This window comes from Amphiura filiformis, unplaced genomic scaffold (genome assembly GCF_039555335.1).
Source record: "Amphiura filiformis unplaced genomic scaffold, Afil_fr2py scaffold_83, whole genome shotgun sequence".
Classification (NCBI taxonomy): domain Eukaryota; kingdom Metazoa; phylum Echinodermata; class Ophiuroidea; order Amphilepidida; family Amphiuridae; genus Amphiura; species Amphiura filiformis.
This window is the reverse complement of record NW_027305547.1, coordinates 39,427-56,038: the sequence shown is the minus strand read 5'-3', so window position 1 is coordinate 56,038 and position 16,612 is coordinate 39,427. Positions and strand designations below refer to the sequence as shown.

Below are 16,612 nucleotides of genomic sequence, written 5' to 3'. Positions count from 1 at the left end.
GTACACGGGAACAACCACTTAACAACCCCTCCGAAGGATGGATTACTCTCATGCCTCAAAATAACAATTATAAATACATCATAGGGAGAGCCTAAGTCTGAATTCCTGACTTTTCCTCCAAGTCAATACCCAGGAATTGAACCCAGGTCCGTGTGCGGTAAGTACCCAAACCATTAGGCCAAGCTCCCCCTATGATGCATCATTAAGTTAATTGTAAAATAGGCTTTACAAGTGATGAGCATTAAAAGTAACAAGGATTATACCAAAATCTCATCCTAAAGTAAAGACTATTGGCAAATTTGTACAAATTACTTATAATACGATGGCTGAAGGCACTGCAAAATGGACCCTGATCATGCAGTTTCAATCTCGAAATTTTGTCAGCTTGAAAGAACAGGGAATTTTGGAGACCTGTCAGTTTAACAGTGTAAATTGGACAAAATTTAGTATTAAGACTTGCAGGTGAGCTTTCTGTGTGGAAGGTGGAAGAGTGCTCACAATCAATCACATACTAATCGGCATCGCTGGGAAGTTGAAAAAGTTATGGGTATTGATCCACAGACTTAACGGTCTGAAAACAGAGGAGCATGGATTTCAACAGGAATAGTTTATCACTCTAGGTGATAATAGCATTATTCACATTATTATGTTTTCATATTAGGTTGAAGAACAAGGAGAGGATCGCATGGTGACCCTGACAGGACCTGAGCGTGTTTCAGCCGTAGCTAGACTGACATCTATGCTCCTTCACAAGAACCGTCAGCTGTCTTTCCCACTGGAAGCATTGATGCACAACTATACCAGGGCACAGGGCTATCCAGTGAGTTTACAAGACTTTGGTGTGGATAAAGCTCGAGATTTAGTGGCCAAGTTTCCTTATGTAGTAGAGGTAGGTAGTTCATATTGTGAAACTTAAAAATTAAGATTTTCAAGCAAATCTTGAGAAAACGGGCCACCCTTAAGGTGAAGAAAATATGGGACAAGTAACAAACGAAGACGAGACAAGGTGAGAGTGCAAGACAAAGGACTGATGAGACAGGTGCAGACAGACAAACACAAAAATCCACTTGTGCCACTAAGTCCGAAGTAACTTAGGAGATTATTGAATTCTAAGCGATCAAACATTGTATGTGTACTCAACTATCATATTATTAATTTTGTACCAAGCATGATTAAGTGCTAGCGGGTCGGCTATTGATATAATTTCTTGATTAATCAAGGCACAAAAACATTTTCTCTCTTACTAGCCTCTGTCTACTCTTTGGAATATGGTACTGTGCAAGCGCCACAAGTGGTTTGTGTGCCCCCCACTTGTGAATCACTGCTTTGAAACATGAATATATCCAATCTTTGTTTCAAGTCAAAGTTGATTTTGGTGAGCAGACTAATCTTTCACAGCTAGTCCAGCAAGATGAGCCTTCAATAGTCAATATAACACATTGGAGTGGTTTATAGTTATTTGTGGTTGGTCAGTATGCATGATTCATATCCAATCTCGTTTCAGGTCAAAGTTGATTGCGGTGAGCAATGGCTGCATCTCGTTGAGCAGACTCACCTGTCACAGCTAGCCCAGCAAGTGCTTGTTGTCCTGTTGGAGGCACCAGATGGTCAACTCAGTCTTAACAACTTCCCTGCATCCTACTACCACATATGGGAGCAATGGCTGGTACCTACTGAGTATGGATACAGTAAGATGGTCCTGCTATTGAAGACACTACATCATGTGATATTGGTAAGAGAACAAGCAAGCCTATAGACCATAAAACTTGACCTAGTTCAAGGAAAGTTGAAGGACGAACTTCAAACAGTCGATGTCTCGGCATCACCCGATAATGAGGGCCGATTATTCCATTAAATGCGACAGGCAAAACTGCTACTGACATACTGCATATTTTTATGGTCTTTTGTGTAAGCGTCAAGACACACAATGCCCCATTGCGTATACGCAAATGTGATTGCTAGACACTGCATGATCAAATGATCGGCCCTCATGAATATGCGAGAATTAACCGCATACAATGTACATTGTACAGGGACTTTGACTGTTGAAAAATAGTCATTCTATAAAGCAAAAAAAACAACATTTGAAAGCAAAAAACTAGAACTTGGTAATTTACATCCTAGCCAAAAGTGGAAGTGAAAAAAGCTAAAACAGATTATGTGCCGTTAATTGGATATCTCGCCCAACTAATTAATAAAAAGTATTAGAAGAGAAACAAAAGATCCATGGGATGGCTCCAACCCAACCATCAGTTGACCACCAGTGGCCTGGCAAAACCGGCAATTGGGTCTGGTTTTTATTGTTTGGAACAATAAAATGCAGTTTTAACTGCCAGTTCTGCCATTGGCATTTTGAAGCCGTCCTTGGCTTAATAGATTAAAGTGAAGAACCATGGACTCTTTGTGCAACTCCTAAATTTTAGTACTTGAGACCGTTAGAGCATCTTGTGCCCTATTCAAATGATGCCATTTAGCCATAGAAGATTTTGTGATATTTCTCTTACAGGTACGAGATGAATGGGGTGACACGTGCACAGTCCAGCTAACACCTACCTACCAGTTTGCTCGCCGTGCTCGTTCCGTTCTATTAGCCCAGCATGATAGCCTAGCATTAACCATGCAAGATTTTGTGACCCGCTATCAACGTATGAACAAGTCAGACTTGCAGCCATCAGATTTTGGTCATACTACCTTGGCATCATTGGTGTGTTCTGTACCTAGAGTGTTATCTTTGATGGGCAAGGGATACAGGAGGATTGTCACACTTAACCCCTGTTGTCTAGGTAAGGTTACTATACTACATTTTGGTCATACTACCTTGGCATCATTGGTGTGTTCTGTACCTAGAGTGTTTGTCTGTGGGTGCAGAAAAGAAAAGACTGTTTAGGGCTATAGCAGGTTAGCAATTAAAAGTTATTCTCAGTATCCTTCCATTAGCGTTACCTATTTTCAGCTGTTTCAACATTATAATGCCTGTATATACTTGACATATAAAAACTGGAAAAAACAACAAAATGCATGCTACATTAAATTGTTATCAGGGTGTGGTGATTCTTCAGGATTTTTCCTGATTTCCTGGATTTTTTTTTGTTGCCAAAATGTACACAATTTTATTGATTTTCAGCTTGTGCTGGGGTTTTTTAGCTCAATTTCACACTGTTTTTTCAGGATTTTCTACTACTTTTATTAGGATATTTCACAAGCTTTGAATCACACCCCTGTGTTATTTTCATTTGAATGTTTAGGTCCCAGCAGGAAATCCAGGACCATACCAGGCACATCATTGAAGACCTCATCAGATAGAACATGTAGCCCAGCTGATATGTCATCTACACATGAGACTGGTCAAGATAATGTCATGTCACAGCCTGGTAAGATCAAAAACCTTTCACACTGAAGCTGAATTTATACTGCATCGCTGAGTGACGAGCGATTGGGATTTGACCAATGAGGTAGCATGCTTTTTCCAACACAACAAAAAGCACGCTATACCTTATTGGCTAGAAATCAATCACTTTTCGCTCAGTGATGAAGTATAAATTCAGCTTCCAAAAAATGACAAAGTGACATGAGATCAGATAAGATAATTTAAATTTCCATCAAAACCGCAAGCAACAAGGTAATATGCATAAAATAGCTGTGGAGGAGGTGCAACTAAAAGGCTAAAAATCGTAAAAACATGGATTTCCCATGGTTGATTTAACTGAACTAGTATTGTATTTCCCAAGCCACCCACATAACAGTGGGATTTCCCTGCCCAAAATTATAGGTGTATGGGAATTGATTTATGTACAAATACCCAAAAGCTATGGGGGATTCTAGTTTTTACATTCTGATGTGATCAACATTTCAAAGTTGTTACCAAATGTTTTATGACTTCTTATTTCTTCTACTTTATTTCCACTTCCCTTGGCTACTTATGTTATACTATACCTTGAGTAGGTTTGGATGTAGGTGTGTATGTTGCTAGTTAAAAGATATTATGAGCTTCATCGCCTTTTTAAAGTAACATTCTAAAGAGCTTTGTAAAGTATATCTCTGAATGACTTACTTTTTTGTAAAGGTTCAAGAACTGGAGATGGGAGAAATCAGCTGACTGGACCAACAGACTTGTCCCAAAGCAAGATGCCATCCACAAGCCAGTCATCTACCATACAACCAGATGCTGTCCCTAGATATGAAGAGGATCTGATTGACTTTGGTTGTGCTGCAGTAGACATACCAGGTTAGTACATTGTTCTGTGTTTAGCTTGTGCTTAATATGGGCCATTCCAGTTACAATTCATACACCCCTGTGGAAATCAGGACCTTAATCTTCCACACACGGAGTGACAGTATGAATTTGAATTTCAAATGGGGTTACATGAATGAGTGACTTAATTTGAAATTCACACTCCCTGTTTGAGATTTAGGTCATCATGTCTTCCATAGAGGTTGTGCATATGACGTATCATACCGTGAATATGGCGGACTACTCAAATGCGTTCAACAAAAGCACGATTGCGATCTTCCGCGACAGTTCGTCTCACACACATAACAAATGCACTACGATCAAATAGGTTGATGACAACATTTGATTGAATGGACTGCACTGCACCATGATTACGGCGAAGGACACCAGTTCAAATCCTTTGTTTGGAGCCAATCAATAATTTCACGCACACCCTCTATAGGTGTTGTATGGATTTCAACTGGAATAGCTCATTCTTGCCTGATGTCAAGTTATAAATTAGTCACACATGAAAGAAAACTTGAATGATTGTAATGTAATCCACACTCATTTTTCTGACCATGCCTTCTATTGCAGATCTGTTGAGCACCTCCGAGATTGAGCAAGTTACAAGAAAATTCACCATGCCAACAAGATCATTACCAACATCGCATCCTAGTGCATCAGCTAATGCCACAAGCTTCATTCCAGAACACAACGTTTCATCACGCGACTCTGCTACGCATGCTGATAGTGGTCCGACAGATAGAGCGGCCTCTAGGGAATCGTGTAGTCCAAGCTCAGGAGACTGGGGTGGGAGACCTTCGTCAGAGTCACCGACTGCATCATCTGCGGGTAAATCGCCGAGAAAGACGCCACGGAAATGCAAGTTGGCGGTTAATTTCTCTGTGCCGATGAGTAAGTAAAGGTGATGTAAGATGTTACAAGCTAATCACATATAGCAGGAATATATCACAAGTTGGATTGCTCATTAGGTATTGTTATTGTGTTGGGAGTGGGATTAAGTTAAAATTAATGTATTCATTATCCTGTATGAATCGGTGACCGGTATTGGATGACCAGATTGTATGTCATCTGTAGTCACTCATACTCATCGTCTTTAATGAAAAACGTTATTATAGTTTTCAGCACAGTACTTCAGCGGTCTGCCAATTTGCGCAGTTTTGGCTTATATGGAAGTGGGGGTCTGATTGACTAATTGAATCATGTCATCATCACATTAGCACCTCACCGCACGACCTAGTTTTTTTACGCGATAATCAGGCAGTGCAGACGGACACGGCTGAAGTAATTTGTTGAATAGTATAGGATTATCCTTCATTGTTGCTGTGCTTACCTTGTCAATAGAGGTCTAGATGAGTAATGAAATTGGATACAGGACCACCGAGCTGGGGGGGTAAATTTCAAATCGTCCAGTTGAGCTGCTGATGGAAATATTGTTTGCTGACTAAAAGTTATTTGTAAATTGTTGACCTCAATTTTTTTCGCCAGGGCACTAGAGATTCTAAAAAGAGGAGGGGTGGGGGAGGGACTGAAATTTGGTACAATTGTGCTGTCCGGTATGATTTTACCCAGTATTTAGAGCCTTTTGTTCCGGTATTTTGAGTCCCCAATTCTCCCAACAGAACGACTTTCAAAGTTATAAAAAGTCAGCTGGTCATCTGTGGCATATCGGATTATTGAATGAATACAATTTTGTTGGTGCGCTTGTGTCGTGTAAAACCACATAAAAGTACTGACGTCACTACAAAACTACAAAACAGGTGAAACAAAGTAGTTTGAACAAAATTTCATTTAAAGAAAGTAGTTTTCTTTTTGATGAATTTATTTTAATTGTAAAGGAGAGGATTTCTCTCCAATTTGCCAACAATTCTATGGTGTTACTGGTAAGGAAAACAGTAAATGGTACAGGGTTGTAGCTGTGTACAATGAGTAGATAACAATACCATTAAATGTATTTAATTGTAATATGTACAATGGCTTTCATATAAGAATGGCACTGTTCTATGATCGACCTGAGCAATGTGCAACATACGCAGAACTTTGTGTTCTCTTCGTGAGCGCTGCTCTGCACCGACCACCACTTTGATGCGTAATCGGCCAATCAGATTACTGGTCTTTTGTTATGATTATCAGCCAATCAGAACCCCACTTGCTGTGATTATGCTGTATACACTCTCAAAATATAAAGCAAGTGCTGTTCTTCTTTTCCAGCAAGTGTAGTATAACAATTAGTACAAAGTGATATTAAAGTAATGCACAAATGCATTTTTCTGTATGTTTTGTAATAAATAGGTATTGATGAAAAATGAGGAATATATGAAACTTGTCTGGTTTGATGGTACTAGGATTATTTCTAAATGTTGGTATTTCTTCCAAAATGTTTGGTCTTCGATCTGATCATTCAATATGCAAGTTTTTATATTTTTGTACAATGAAATTGTACACCACCAATTTCACTCTGTGTTTATGTGTTGTTTACCATTTATAAGTGATCTTTCCATTCCAACTAATGATAGTATAAATATCTTATAATAGTTTCCATGGTAACATAATTATTTTGACAAAAATGATAACATTATCATTTGTGAGAAGTACAGTAATATCTGATTATGTTAAAATATTTTTGTAGAAATATAAAAGAATATATTCAAATTGTTTAAGATATTTTGTGAAACTAGGTTTTGTTTCTTGAAGAAGAAAAAACAAATGTTAGCGAAAAAATATATTAAAGATACAGTAAGAATGGAAGTATTGATTATACATTCAAATCAATTATAGGGATCTGGGAAAAGTCAGTATTAAACTAAAAAGTGAAATTCCTTTTAAGCATGCTCCTCACGTAGTATGCCGGCGATGTCAAGTGTTTACCATCCGATCTTATTACAAATAATATGCGCTGAGTAGTTTGCGATTTTTGTGAAATAAAAATTCTGCTTCTGATTGGTAGAAAAATGGAAGCAAGCAAAGTTAAAGAAAATGCTAAATATATTGTCCTTTTGAACGTTCTTGTGAATTAATAAGAATAATCAATTGAACAAATTGTATATAAATTTGAAGTAAATTTATTTTGATTTTGTTTACATATTTTTAAGCTAGTAAAAATAAAATACTAGATTTAACATTTTATGTTTGTTTATTTTCTTGAATTATAATTTTTAGTTTAATACAAATTGAAAAAAGAAAAATATTTTGTAGTTTGGTTGTTTAAAATCAAAAGTTGTACGTTCATTGTTGAAAATTAGAAACAATATTGCTAAATTCTTTGAATTATATGTTGTATTGATGTAAAAGCTTGATATTAAAGCTTAAAAACGGCAAAATTACAAGCAAGATGTCAGATGGTTAAATAGTTGTGAATATTAATTTCACATTTAGACCCCGGTCACATGTACATAATTGCGTCATCTGACCATCGTTTTATTTACCATGGTCCAACTATAGTTAACTAAACAATGTACGGTCACACTGCAGTGTACTGTAGTTGGATAATGATTACTCACAGTCATACAATAATGTATGCTAATTACACTGCCATTCAAAAGTATTGCTAAAATGCATGATCGGATGACGCATTGTGGTCACACAGGTGTTTTTTGTACTAACTATGGTCCGACCATAGTAACTTGGGCACTAACTATGCTAATTAGCATAGTTGGGGAAAGATGGTCTGACTATAGTCTGACCATGGTTCCGTGCGGTCACACACTACCTGTACCATGGTCCGACCATCTTTACTTGGTAAAAACATGCACGTGTGACCGGGGTCTTACACTTGCTACCAGGGAACTTTGGCACTTGCTGAGGGCGCACTCTGTTCATTGTAGAGGGCGCACCCCGTTCATGGCGTCATCAGGCCATGATCACACAATGCTATGAATGAGGTGTTGATGTGTCAGAGCTTTACATGATGTGATACTATCAGCCAATCAGAACCACACTTCCATGATTTACGTAGTGTACACGCTAGTGTGGCAAAAAAGGTGCAGAACTTTTCTGATAACTAGTGTAGCCCCATGCGGTAGTGATGATTATCATTATCAAAATACTTATTATTATGTTGTCTAGCATATGACACTTAATTCTAGTGCCAAGTGATATCGGATGTGGATCTCTTCCAATCAAATGTGCATGTCATGTATGGATAAATTATTGTGTAGTTAAACTAAAAAATAAGTGTTGTAAGGTACAACTTGCCAACTAAGGTAAAATTATTTGTAGCTACAGAGGTATAGCTGTTCATTTTAGTGTTTCTAGATCGTAGTTGATCGATTATTGGAGACAGTTCTTAAACATTAAGTACATTGATTTCAAGGAGTCTCTTAAAGGTTTTCAAACCTGCTAGCCAGAGTAATTTTTTTGCCACAAATTAATTTTTAGGTAGTGGCAATATGTTACAAAAGAACTGATTATGATGGATTTGACAATGACATTGACTGTTTTCCTATCTTCATTCAGTGTAACTACTTGTATGGACAGGGATATTGTTGTCGCTAAATATAAGGCAGAAAATGTTGAGAATCAAACCTCTGCTTAGCATTATGACAAGACAGAAAATGAAAAGGTCTGCTTTTTTCTGCAAAAATTTTGAAGTCGGCTCCTTTTTTTTCTTTTTTTTTTCTGAAGGTTCACTTTATTATCCCTGCACTGCCTCAAATAAATTTTGGGTATGGGCCTGGATACAACCATAACAGTGCACTTTTCTTTATAAGGGTTATTCAGAAGAGTCATGGCACTCTACAATGCACATACAATTTATGTATAATTATAATATACAAATCTTAAGATTCTTGTACCATGTAGGTATAAGCATGTACATTGTGTCAAAATGATAGCATTGCATGTAGGTGCAACAGTCTTGTCCCTTATTACTGGTGGGCACCAGTCATTTTGATACATGTTGTATCTAATCCCATAGTATAGGATATGATTGCTGTTAAACCAGACAGACAGACTGCAGTGTGTGAACATGTGTACAATTACCAATATCTTTGGTAAATGTGAGATTTTTACTCTACCCTACAAGATTCATAATAACTCCTTGAATACAATACATTGTTTGAAGATGGAAATACAGTCAATATACTAGCCCTGACAATGAATTTGGATTTATATGTTAAATGTGTTTTAACACAAAGTAGTACTAATAAGTGATAATGTTTATACATAGTAAGCGGTCACTGTGTGCAGTATGTATTTTTTTTTTCAAAAGTAGTGTATGTTAAGTAATATTTCTTAATCTCAAATTGATGTAATAAGTCATTGGGCAGGTTTCAAGAAACTATGTTTAAGGCCATGATCCTTAGACCAGTGAACTAGTCCTACATGTACCAATGTGCACATTTTCTTTCTGGATTTCTCTTGAATTGGTACACTTTTATAAACATGGCTGTCAAGCAAATCAAGGCAAATGTATGAAAACCCGTTAATTGGGCTATTCTAGTTGAAATCCATGTACCCCTGTGGAAGACATGACATTAATCTCCCACATAGGGGGTGGAGATTTCAAATGGCATTACCTGAATGAGTGGCTCCATTTGAAATCCACAACCCCTGTGTGGAAGATTAAGTTAATGTTTTCCAATGGGGGTGTATGGATTTCAACTGGAATAGCCCAATCTTAATCCAACACCAACCATTGTGACTAAACCAATGTGATCAAGTGATTCCATCGTCTGTAAACATTGAGATAATGTAAAGGAATTATGCAATTAGGCTTAGCAGGTTTCAGCCAAGGAATTTTTCATCATTTTGTCTCGTAATTAGAGCCCAAATTATGAGAAAAATGTACTTGACAGAAAATAAGTACCAAGTTGATAGTACTTGATCGAGGCTATTTCAAAGTGTGGCAACATTATGCTATATCTCTGTCTGGCAACACTAGATGTAGCTGATATCTTTATTATGTGAATATCAGGTTTGGAGGTTTAGTCTCTGTGAACAGTCTGTTCATGCCATAATATATCTTGACTACAATGGTGTTGTAGCAAGAATGTGGAAGAGACAAACTCTTAATGAATTCACATATAAATAAAAGATGTCGGCAAGTACACTTGAGTGTGAAATGCACGCAAGGGATTCAGCTTCCTGAGACTTATGGTTTTCTTTCCCATACCTGTGGTCTATCAAAGTAAGCCACACTTGTGGTCTATGCCCATGTCTATGATCTATCAATATAAGCCTCACATGTAGTCTATCAAACTCTGTCAAAGTTGTTTCTCCACATTTTCTGACAAGTCTCTGACTGCTGAGCATTGATGATGTTCCTTGGTTTGACACCTTTCCTAGAAGCAGTAAATGATTGCCCTTCACATTGCAGATGGCGTACCAATCGCTATAGTTTTTTGAAGTCGGGTACCAATCATGTAATTCAGAATATGAAAGTGCAGGTCAATCAAATCATAATCTAGACTGAAGATAATTTATGATAGTAAAGGTTACAAAAGGTTTGTCTTGCAGACTGTGTATCTTGATGGCATTGGGTGTTGATATGTGACACAGATTTGTTTAATTAATATGGCAAGGCCACAAGGGGTGTGTTTCCCTAAACGTTACCTATCGTATTGTAAGTAGCCTCCTGTCATTTAGGTTAAACATAAAGCATGTGTTGGATTAAGCCAGCTATTTTCAATGGGCTATTCAAGTTGAAATCCTTATACCCATTATGGAGGACAAGACCCTAATCTCCCAGACAGGGAGTGTGAATTTCAAATGGGGTTACCTGTATGAGTGACTCCATTTAAAATCTACATCCCCTGTGTGGGAGATTAAGGTCTTGTCTTGATGGTTTGGACCTTGAGCAGCTCTGATATAAACACAGAATTAGAGAAGGAGAACCGGGACTCCCTATACCGCCACGCACAATCGCTACTGCCGTCAGCTATGGGGAGAAAATTGGGGGTATTCGGGTCCTTTGCCGACGGTACGCGGAGACGAACGAAAACAATTCTGCGTCTCATCTGAAGCGTCTTGGTACTCGCGTGCAGGTCGCATCAAGTGCGTCTCTCAAATGCGCCCATCAAGGCATCATCCATGTCACGCTTGCATGACAACGAATACCTCGAGTGCATTCCGAGGGAAACCGAATACCCACTTTTTGCTCCATGCCTGTATCAAGATGGCGGTCGAGTCCTGGTTTTCTGGTTTTAATTCTGTGGATATTAAACATATCAAAACAAGGTGTATTTAGCCTCCAAATACAGATCTTTGACATTTGTTTGGCCCAGTATGGCCCACTAGCAAATATAAGTGAGAACCCATGGAATAAGCAATGGAATTTGTAATACACTCCACATTCATTAAAGTCATAATGTACGATCTTTTTTCAGAATTTACCTTTATTTTTTTCAAAACCGATTTTTTGGCATATTTGTAATACTTACACATGTTCTAACTTAAATCTATGAGCAAACTGTCAAATTCTGGTCCTATTTGTAGTAAAGCGGGACGATTTTCTGTTGGTCCGACATAAAGTCATAATTTTAGATTATGACTTTATGTCGGCCACGATCGCAAACCATAGTCTCGTACAAAACTAGCTTAGTTACGCTCCCTCCACATGTGGAGGGAGCGAATAAACTGGCCGCAGTAGGGAGACTAACTCTGAGGCCGCTTTTCGCTGTCCTAATCCAAACAGTGCGAGGTGTTTCGAGTGATAGAGGTGAAGTTTATGATGTTGTTACTTTGCAATTCCCAATTTTTCGCGTCCAAATGTATTGGGAACTTTCACAATGATTGCATATTATCATTAAAAAAAAAAAAAATTAAAAATCTGAAAATTTAAAAAGATCGTACATTAAGGCTTTAAGAGCAACCTGTATTTTGTACATGTTACTTTTTAATTGAGGGGCTCATCTCCACATTGAGCAGTAGTTCTGCATGATGTGGAGTGATCAATAATACTTCTGTTATCTAATTTGTTCCTATTTCGGGCAATGGTCGAGGTTCAATGTCCTTTGAACTTTTCCTAATGCTCAAATATAATTTATGGAATCTGTTATAGATATAATGATTAATGTATTGGTTACATAATACACAAAATTCAGCATTGTTTTATGAATTGAAAAAGTAAATACAAATTCATAAGTATACCATAAACCTGGGTTTAGATATTGTTCTTTAATTTTGAAGAAATGGATTACATTTTTTTTTGGTAGTGCTAGTTGTAAAGATTCTTATTATAATAAGATGCAGTAATACATAAAGTAATATTCTAGAATTGAGGAGACATTAATAGAGTAAGCCAAAAAATTCAGGTACCAATTATGTTCACCCCTGTATATCCTAAGCAAAGATAAATATGTCAAAATTAAAACCAGTAGCTAATACCTGTACCCTTTAGCTCTGATTTAAGACCTAACATGTTGAAAGTGGTGAAGAATTAAAGAAACAGTGAATTAAAACCCAAGGAAGTAACAAAATCAAAAAGTTGCACTTTCATGTTCTATGGAAAGCATGGCTCTTGTTTTCTTGTTTGAGAACGCTTTGTGTACATATCAATAGTACATGTAATCATGGTAATGGAGCAAAACGGCAACTTTTGAATTTGCATCTTCCTCTGGTTTTGGATCATTGTGGCTTTATTATTTGACAGATTTTTATGAACAAGGTCTTAAATCCGAGCTAAAGGATCCATCTATTGGCATCTGGTTATAATTATGACATATCTGTTTGTTTAGGATATACTGGGGTAAAAATAACTGGTACCTTAATTGTTTGTAGATTGTAATGTACTGAAAGTACTCTCCCATCAAATTCATACTGCACACAAGTTGATTTCATATTAAAGCGAACAGTAATACACCAAATTGTACCATCTGTGGATGCTGAGTTTCTGTATTCTGTATAATTATGTAATATATAATTCTGTATAATTATTTTGATGTATTTTCAGTCCAATGTGTTGATGTGTGCTATTGTAGGCCCTAATGCATCTTTTGTGCCATAGATTGTGCCATGAAGCAAATAAATCATTTGTATTTGTGTATTAGCCAAATCAATTCTTCACATGTTCATTTTTATATATTCCTGCCTGTTTAGCAGAGATGAGTAAGAAAATTGATGATGTAATGTTGTGTGCCTTGGATATATGTGATAGATCACAACTGCATTTTGAAAAATACACTAACAAATGCAGAGTAAGGTTTCATTCATATTCATGAGGCCAATGGTTCCAATGACCGTACTTAACATAAGATGCTTTGAAAAAACTGATGGATGCAGTGAGCAGAGCAATATTTTCTTGTGCACTTCATGGAACAATTGGCCGTCATCAGCTGACAACTGAGCACATCTGCTTATTCATCTGTGAGCATCATTGAAAGTGTTGTGTGATCAAGTAAAATGAGTTGATTTTCAAAATGCTTGTTAATTACTGTAGCATTCTATCTACAAGAATATACTGTAAATATTCGCCTAATAGCGCTATGGACTGCCTTGGAATAAGTGGAATTTTAGGCACAATTTAAAGTGACCTTAAATTCTTGTTGGGATTTTCAGAGGATTTGTACATGAAATTTACCCCAAGGCAAAGGAGACCATTTGCGCCATTAGGCCAACCTTGGGTATATGCCTCTACTATAAAATGAGTGTTTTTTTTTGATGAAAGAGACAAAAGGCAGACACCCTCCACAAAAAAGGATTTTGAGCAACTATACTGCGCCAATAAAGTATCCTTACACTTATAAAAATAATCACAATTTCAACACTGAACAATATTGGGGTAAATTTGTTTTTTTAATAGAGGCACTATCTAATCCTGCACATTATGACACCAAATTGAATCCAATGTGACCTGAAGAAGTAAAGTTACAAGCAATTGAATAGACGAAGGTCCAGTTTTAAAAGTGACAAACTGGCCAACACAGTTTCTTCAAAGAAGCGTTATTTAAAGCAGTTTTTATTTCAGTTTTCGCTTCTGTGTACTTTTCATAACTTTCATTTTATTTGTCACTTTTGTTTCAGTTTTCTTTTCTTCCTTTTGTTTTAAATTAAAGCCAAACGCATAAATTAGCCATTCACCACTCTCAAACCGATGTCTAGTCTGTGGAGTTTTGAATAGGCCAGTTTGTCACTTTTAAAACAGGACCTTCGTCTAATCAAATGCTTGTAACTTTGCTTCTTGAAGTCACATTGGATTCAATTTGGTGTCATAATGTGCAGGATTAGATTAAATTTACCCCAATAGTGTTCAGTTTGGAAATTGTGATTATTTTTCCAAGTGTAAGGATACTTTATTGGCGCAGTATATATTACAGATACATGCTTGTAGATGGAATTTTACGGTATTTCATGAAACCAATACCAAATGTCCAAGTTATTGGTGACAATGTTGAAATTTTTGGTCAAAATTAGAATTGTTGTTCCTGAGATAGTGGGAAGGTGGGTAACGAGGTAGGCCCTAGTACGGGATGTGCAGGTAATCTGGGTGCATTGGTAGAACTTTGGGACACAATTTTCAGAAAAATGGTTGAGAGATGTGTGTTTATCAAAATTTTCTCCAAAATTCTGGAGAAAGTGCAAATATGCTGCATTGTTGTTATAACAAAATGTGCCGTCAATGTTGAGCAGAAAATTGATCGAAAATAAGTATATTTGGCATCTTTTTGTCCAAATTTTGGGAGTGTTTTTGAAATCTCAGCAGCACATCACTATCCAATCCAAAATCAAGGACCTCTATGGCTTAACCCTGGGAGCACTACCTGCCGATCTAACATTGGCTCTGATTGGTCAATTACATGATATCTTCACTTTAATCACCTATCATCAGAATGTAGCTTTGCAAATAATTCTTTTTTTTTTTTTTTGCGTGGTGAAATTATTCTAACAATGTTGCTGATTGGTCCAATTGATAATGAAAACGTCTTTTTGGCCAATCGGCAGGTAGTTCTTATGGGGTTAGGACTGATTGATACAAAATGATTCATTTGGCTTGATCACATCACATGTTTGAATTTGTTTGAGAACATAGGATGTCGAGTTGAACCTGTATTTTTGATTTTTTTAATTTTTTTGAAATAAATGTTGCTATCCTGAATTGAAAATGTGTGAAGGAATGATTCATTTAGTGGTGGGTAGTTGAATTGATAATTGCATTGTCTTCCTTTTCCCCATTAAACCGAACTTGTTGTGAGTATAACTATTTGATTAATTTGATATGCAATCCAAGGGTGAAATTCTCATAAAAGTGTAAATTTGAAAATTGGTAAACACAAAATATCACCTTTATTTTTTGCTAAAATAGTGCAAAATTAAAATTTTTGGTCTGGTTGACAGGACTTCATACGCAAACTATAGGGAAATGAAGTAATTCTTGGCCAAGCTGAAAAGTACCTGTTGCGTCCATGTAGTGTACCAAGCATGTACGCAATGTATGGAGCGTGCTTTCTCCTGAACCACGCTATGTGCGCGTGCAGAAAACGGAGATAAAAATCAAGATAAAAAATTCCAAGAATTACCTACTTTACCTATAGTCTTTTTAGTTCCATTTTTAATTAGTTAATTATAGCAGAAATTTCATTTGAATGAACACAGCTGCCAACAGCGAATGTCTGTGTTTGAATAACGTGAAAGTGAATCCAACCAAGCCAGCTCACTTATGATTGGTTAGTATTTTCATCAAGTATCCAAGGCCGTCCATTGGCATTGTATTTTGAAATATGATCGCGGTCAGATCGCATTCAGCTGGTGGTAGCTGTGGTCAATCAAATGAAATTTTACTATAGACCCTATGGAATACTATGTCATTCATCCTTATTTAAATAAAACTTAAGGTACTACAGGGCAATTCGCATAAAACAAAACCGGTGATAGGTATGAATGGTTGTGGAATCGAAGTAGAGACCTATCCATCTGTCACTTAGAACTGTCCACCAACATGTCTCCCATTTCAATTGTTACACCTTTCCGGTGAGTTTATTCGATAGGTCTATAGGTTTCTTTCGGTTTATAATCAGACTAAAAATACAATAACTAGTATAATCAGACTAAAAGTACAACTCGAAACTTTGAATGTAACAGACCTATTTATTTCAAAACCAATAATTATATGGTTACTCTATCTCAACAACAAATACATGCATACCAAAATATCCAGTAGGATCTGGAGAAATGATTTCTTCGACTTTTGCTGTAAAATGTCAGTAAGGCTAATGGAAATGGATCATTAGCTTCCAATTGGACACCAACAAATCGTGGGCAGAGTGCAAGACCATCGTAAGTGCAGTAGAATGTACTTATGTAAAGCACCTATTATTTGCATCACAACCCTCTCATGGTAAATTGTTAATGGTTTGTATTACTTTCCTGATGGCCACTCAGCTGACCCAAGATATTACATTCTACTTCACTTACGATAGTCTTGCACTCTGCCCACGAAATAAG

General features: G+C 36.9%; 1 protein-coding gene across 1 annotated transcript in view; it reads left to right on the top strand.

The window, feature by feature from the left end:
• The window catches only part of LOC140144806 (meiosis regulator and mRNA stability factor 1-like), a 38,789-nt gene extending 33,307 nt beyond the window's left edge, over positions 1–5,482 (top strand). The window contains exons 22-27 of the mRNA XM_072166614.1: positions 662–889; positions 1,505–1,732; positions 2,507–2,783; positions 3,246–3,371; positions 4,064–4,225; positions 4,808–5,482. Coding sequence (XP_072022715.1) covers positions 662–889; positions 1,505–1,732; positions 2,507–2,783; positions 3,246–3,371; positions 4,064–4,225; positions 4,808–5,136 — 1,350 coding nt within the window. The 3' untranslated portion in view covers positions 5,137–5,482. The remainder of the gene's footprint in view (positions 1–661; positions 890–1,504; positions 1,733–2,506; positions 2,784–3,245; positions 3,372–4,063; positions 4,226–4,807) is intronic.
• The last annotated feature ends 11,130 nt before the right edge of the window (positions 5,483–16,612 follow it).